The following is a 6,104-nucleotide window of genomic DNA, read 5'->3' as shown; positions in this document are numbered from 1 at the left end:
GATCGTAGACATTCAAGACGCGTGCTGTTCGTAGTTTTTTTGACATGATGCGGTGCCCTGCAGATGAGGTGTGAACTGTCAAGAGCAAAAATTTGCCCTGAATGAATAATAATTTATTTAGTGTTGATCAAATAACGAACACGTTTCATAGAAAGCTCACGTTAGATAACATGCTTTGTTTGTATTGTTAACGTTTTTTTCTTTATACAAAGCCGAAAAGAGCAAAAAGCGGCTTTTAACAGCTTGACGAGAGCCCTTGTGTGTAGGAAGGTTTTGTAATTGAGTCAGATCGATGGCCTCACCCCGCTTTCAATGAGTCACAACTTAAAACGCAAGTCGCACTGAATTGCCCGATGTACCGAACCTGGCTACTATGCAAAAAGCGTTTAGGGCGTGTAAAAAACAGTATGGCTATGAAAATCATGCAACAAAAAAGACTTGGACGAGTTCTAGATGCAACTGCTCTGTCAAAACGAGAAACTGGGAATGTGGTGATATTCGTCAAAGGTTGAAAATAATTTGCTCTTCATATTGATTCGCGATAGATTAATATCACAAATTATTTCATTTTGTTCGCTCACATACAACTCGCTAGTTTTCAATCTTTCCAAAAACATGAGGTTGGATTAACTAGCTTTCCATTCATTTTTGTGGAAAGGATGTTCCCATTCCAATAATTTCTGTACAATTCCTTTGTCTGTATTTATTGAAAGATATTTTTGTTGTTTTCTGTTTTTTTTTTTTGTATTTTAGAATATTGTGCTCAACCCAAGCCTTGCTGTTTCCTAACGCCTTTCGACCGGTTTAAACCTCTCGCCTTGTTTGCCCTTTTATAATGTGACAAATTTCGTACAAATATTTCATAACACCTTTTATAATGTGACAAATTTCGTACAAATATTTCATAACACTGCACCCCATTTTGCTCACTAGCCTCAAACTGGACCCCAATGGCGGCGCTGACTCTTGATGACTACGACCCCAAGCCCGACGACGACCTAATTTGCCCCATCTGCCAATCCGTGCTGCGCGAACCGGTGGAGTTCTGCTGCCTGCACGTATTCTGCCGTCAGTGCATCGAGAAGTGGGTTCGTATGGACGACAGCTGCCCCGTGTGCCGCACGAGGGACATCGGGGTCTTCAATCCCGTTCTTCCACTCACTCAGAATAGGCTGAACAACCTCAAGGTAACCGCAGCGGATGCTCCTACATTTTGAAACTACAAAACGAAACTACATTTTCCATATCAGAAATATATCTCCTGTCTCATGGTTTGACATAGAAAGAATGGAGCGAATGTGCGAGTTGATGCGGAAATCTATTAGGTATCTCTCCCTACATGTGCTCTTAACATTTTTATGAGGATCAAACAACGCACTAAAACGAAATCAGTACATGGTGCATGAATGGTAGCTGAGCGTATCATGCCAGATGAACATAAAACTTTACTTTTATCGCTTTTGACCGTTCGAGACTGTATCAAAATATTTCAGATTTTTCTTTTACGCGTGTTTTTCGCTCCCATGCTAACGAAACAAAGCAACAGACGGCAACGTTTATCCTTGCGCCAGTGCCTGAAAAGAGATTAACAAACCGCAATATGAAATTAAAGATATTTATATTACTTCCAGTTTTTGAGGAAGTTCCCTGTACAGACGTGAAACTAATCAGCTGGAAGAAATTTCGATTGTCATTTAAAGGTATGGGAATTGAACTTCAGGTTGTATGCTGACATGCTACATATAGGTACAGTGCCTAGAGTATATTCTAGACAATATATTATAGGCCACGGATGCTGGTTAGCTAATTATGAATCAATGCGGACAAAGTGAATCCATGGTGTGAATGCAAATCACCCAATGGCGTATTGGCGTGCAAACTGAGGAAACATAAATGGAGAAAATATGGGAGAGAAAGCTTGGTATCTAAAAGTGCACAATATGGTTGTAAATTATGAAATTGAGGACCCTTTATAGCGCTAATTTCATTCATTTTACACCACGTGGCGCGAATTTCTTTTTTAGTTTTGCATTGGTCCCTTTGAGGACGCGCTTGTAGCCTTCTTGAAACGTGTTCCTCTCTGCCCTCACTCGTACCAAAATTGGAGGTGTTTGGTTTCTAAGTTTACGATTTCATTTTGATTTTGTTCGCTCGTTCAGTGCATAGCAAGTATTATAGTTATATATATAATTTGAGGGCTGGGCTATGGCTTGAATGAGGAGACAGGGCACGAATGAGTCACAAAGCGAGTTCACATGTTTTCACATATTACAAAGGCGCGCAGTGGGCAGCTACATCGCACGACTGCTTCGCTTTGCGGCTGGCGGCTCTTTTTTCTGGCTGGCTGGGCAGGCGACGCAAGGACGGATACGTTACCTAAAGGGGTGAGTGGGCCAGCTGGCCCTGTGATTTGATTATTGTGCGTCCACGCCGCCATTCTTGCCCCGCGTCGCTTAGAGGACACTTGCGCGTCCGGCGCTCGTCGGCGCGTTCTCACAATGCCAGGAGCCAAGCGGCTGAAGTCTTTTACGTTTTTCGGCCGTGTGCCGCAAGTCACCACAACGCTAGAATTGACGAAGATCCTAGTGAAACGTGTTTCGAAAACGGAACTTGGTGGCGTTCAAGATTTCACAGGCGGGAAGTTCGAGATTTTTCTGAAGACTAGGGCTGCTGTTGAGAGATTCCTGAAGGATCCCGTCGTAGATGTTAAGGGAACTGCGGTGACTTTTGAGTTTCGGGGTACGCGCGCGAAGCTGGTGCGCGTCTTTGGCTACTCATCGGAGCGTCATGACGTCGAGTTTACAAGTGCACTGCAGCCCTATGGAAAAATTGTCAGCGTTGCTCGCGAGACCGTCCCCGGTTTCCCGTTCGTCACTACGGGGACCGACGGATCAAGATAGAGATGAAGTATGAGATTCCGAACTTCCTGGGTGTGATTGATACAACCATCCAGTGCGAGTATGAAGGAGTCAAGAGGGTATGTCGCAAGTGCGGATACGAAGGCCACATGGGCGCGAGTTGCAACACGCCACAGTGCGAGTGCTGCGGCGCGTATGGGCATGAAGTGTGTGATGCCGTGTGCCCTAAGTGTGGTGAGGACCATGCTGTAGAGGCATGTAAAAAGAGGACATTTGCGTCTGTGTTAGGGAATGAAGACGTGAATGAACAGCCAGCTGATTATTGGGAGCAGCCCGCACCAGCACTCGTGCTGGCAACTCCTGAGAACCTGAAAGATACCGAGACGCAGGGTGATGCGTCTACAAACGCCATCACCGAGGAAGATAGCAAGCAGGCGATGACTGCGGCCGCGCCACCTGAAGAATTAGAGGAAAAACAAGCAGAATTTGTCTATGAAGACCACGAGGTGCCCCCAACGTCCGCTGCCGTGAAAGCGGTTACGGACATTGCCGCACCCTATACAGCGCCCGAACAGAACCCCGAAAAGAAAACCGAAACTGGGCACTGCCAGGTGCCCTCAGTGGTCACCACGGTAGAGGAACAGGAGTGTGCAAGACCGAGACCGATCGGTTGAAACTGAAGAAGATGAAGAGAGGGACATGGATATGACCACAGTGCGCCCCAAACGCAAGCGCTGTTGCAGAAAGAAGAAAACCAAAAAATCAGCGCCATCAACATCATCGGAATCTTCCGCCAACGCGCCGTTGACGAAGCGTGTGTTTCTGAAAAACCATCCACCAATAAGCGAGAGCAGCTCTGACACTGAAACAAATGCCGAGCCAACCTGCCTGTCACATTTGCAACACAACGAATTGTGATTGCTACTCGGACATCTCGGACATCTACGACGCCGATTCCACCGCGGAGTCACCTTCCGCTTCTCCCACTGCTCATGACACCGCTCCCTCCTCATGAGGTGGTCGCGCATTCCCCCCCCCCCCCCCTTCCTTCCTTTAGCTACATCCTGGCCTTTTCCTTCGTTCTCGCAACGCTGAACATTCGCGGCTTTACTAAAGCTGCGAAACAAGCTGAAACAATAAACATAGCCCGCGCCAAAAAGATCGACATCCTCGCACTTCAAGAAACTTATATTCACCGGCAAGAACAAATTGAAATTTTGACCTTCGTTTCAGCACAAAATCGTATTTGAGTTTCGGAAGGAAGGGTTCAGGGGGAGTTGCGCTCATCTTCCCTAAGAGACGCCAGCCTGTCAGTCCTACGCCGTATTCGGGACACTGCAGGACGCTTAGTCTTGATGGACCTTTACAATGGCATGCGCATCATTAATGTATATACCCCATGCCGTTTTGGACAGCGAGAATTTTTTGAGGGGTTAGAAGAAAGATTTATTGTCCCAACCAAAATAGTTTTATTGGGCGATTTTAACTGTGTCCTCTTCAAGGAAGATCGCCACTCTCTTCGGGGTACACCGCGGCGGCTTAGACGAGACCACAATGGCACACAGGCCTTGCGGGATCTGGTGGAGGAGTTAGACTTAACCGATGCTTGGCGCGCACTGCAACCTGGTCGCGCCGGCATGACCTGGTCTGGCCGTGGTCTCGAAAGCCGTATTAACCGCGTCTATGTCTGCTAGCGTAGCTGGTTCCCTGCACTCTGTGTGGGTATTCCCCAATGCCCTAAGTGATAACAGTCTGCTTATCACGCGCTAGTGTGCGGCTGATATTTCTCCATGAGAAAAGGGTTGTTGGAAATTAAACACGCGACTTCTGGATGAAGAGCGTGTCCAGCAGGAAGCCGTCAAAGTTGTAAAGCGTTACGTCTCCCCTAACATGGATGCAGAAAGCTGGGATAATATGAAAACCTCCATCAAAATTTGCCTCCAAGAGTGGGGGCGGATGATGGCGCGGGAGGAGAGAAGAAATCCGAATAGTCTCGGATGCCATCATCGCGCTATCGGCCCCATTTTCTCACGGACCAAGCATTCTCGCGGTGTTGGCCGTCCTGCGTAAAGAGCTCCATCGTTTTTAAATCGGCGCTGGGACAGACTTCACGCTACAGCACGCGCTGAACGATGGGAAACCGAGGCATGGTGTTCGCGTCATCTGCTACGCCGTCGCCTTGCCAGAAAGAACGAAACCTTCTCTGCTGTCGAAGATCCACTCACCGGCCACATTTTTACAAACCCTGAGCAGGTATAGAGTTTAGCACGCGATTTCTACATCACACTTTATGCGGCTGAGCCCTGCACCCCCACATCGTTCCAGCTGGAGGCAGCAACTGACGCACCTAACCTGGACGACACATGGCTGTCGTCTGAAAAGCTACACACAGCCCTAAAACAGATGGAGCCAAACAGAAGCCCGGGTATGGATCGACTCTCGCCAGCTTTTTACAAAAGGTTTTGGCCGTCGCTAAAGACCGCTTTCACCAACTTAGCAAACGACACCCTAGAGTGAGGGGAACTAACTCCAAATATGAAAGAAGGCCTCATCTCACACCTGTACAAGGACACTTCCAGGAGCAGCGACCTTAAAGCTTGGAGGCTAATAACCCTTCTAAATAGGACTACAAGGCAATTGCCAAATGTCTCTCCTTACCCCTGACTCTTGCTCTATCGTCAATAGTAGGCCCGCACCAGGCTTGCTGTGTCCCAGGCCGCTCGGTAGAACTCCATGGCATGGCTCTGAGAGACCTTTTGACATGGATGGAATCGCGCAGCCTCAATGGCTTTCTTTGCTCCCGGGACCAAGAGAAGGCATTCGACCGCCTGAGTCACGAGTACCTGTTTAGGACACTTGAGCTCGCGCGCATTCCCGTACAATACATAAATATGTACAAGGCGCTTTATGCTGCACCACAAGCAGCAGTCATTGTACAGGGGTGCATCGCAATGCCCTTCCCCGTGAAAAGGGGTGTCCGACAAGGTTGCCTCTCCCCGTTGCTCTATGTCATTGTGATTGAACCCCTCCTGCAAAAGATTGTTAGAGATGTGGCATCCGCAAAACATCATTGCCAGCGGGCCCTCCCTGCACTCCAGTGTTCGCCTGCGCAGATGACGTTTCTGTGCTGGTGCCAGACACATCAGTGGACAGACTACTTGAATTAACTGCGGAGTACTGCCAAGCGAGTGGGGCTCGCCTCAATCACAAGAAGCCAACTGTTATGGCCTTGAACACGACCCCCTC

General features: G+C 48.1%; 1 protein-coding gene across 1 annotated transcript in view; it reads left to right on the top strand.

The window, feature by feature from the left end:
* Positions 1 to 939: 939 nt before the first annotated feature.
* The window catches only part of LOC146188433 (RING finger protein 151-like), a 35,166-nt gene continuing 30,001 nt past the window's right edge, over positions 940 to 6,104 (top strand). The window contains exon 1 of the mRNA XM_084605049.1: positions 940 to 1,187. Within this exon, the coding sequence (XP_084461175.1) occupies positions 951 to 1,187 (237 nt within the window). The 5' untranslated portion in view covers positions 940 to 950. The remainder of the gene's footprint in view (positions 1,188 to 6,104) is intronic.

Source organism: Amblyomma maculatum, chromosome 5, assembly GCF_055883805.1.
Source record: "Amblyomma maculatum isolate TAMU_Amacu chromosome 5, ASM5588380v1, whole genome shotgun sequence".
Taxonomy (NCBI): Eukaryota; Metazoa; Arthropoda; class Arachnida; order Ixodida; family Ixodidae; genus Amblyomma; species Amblyomma maculatum.
Note: the sequence above shows the minus strand (reverse complement) of the source record. Positions and strands in the feature narration are given on the sequence as shown.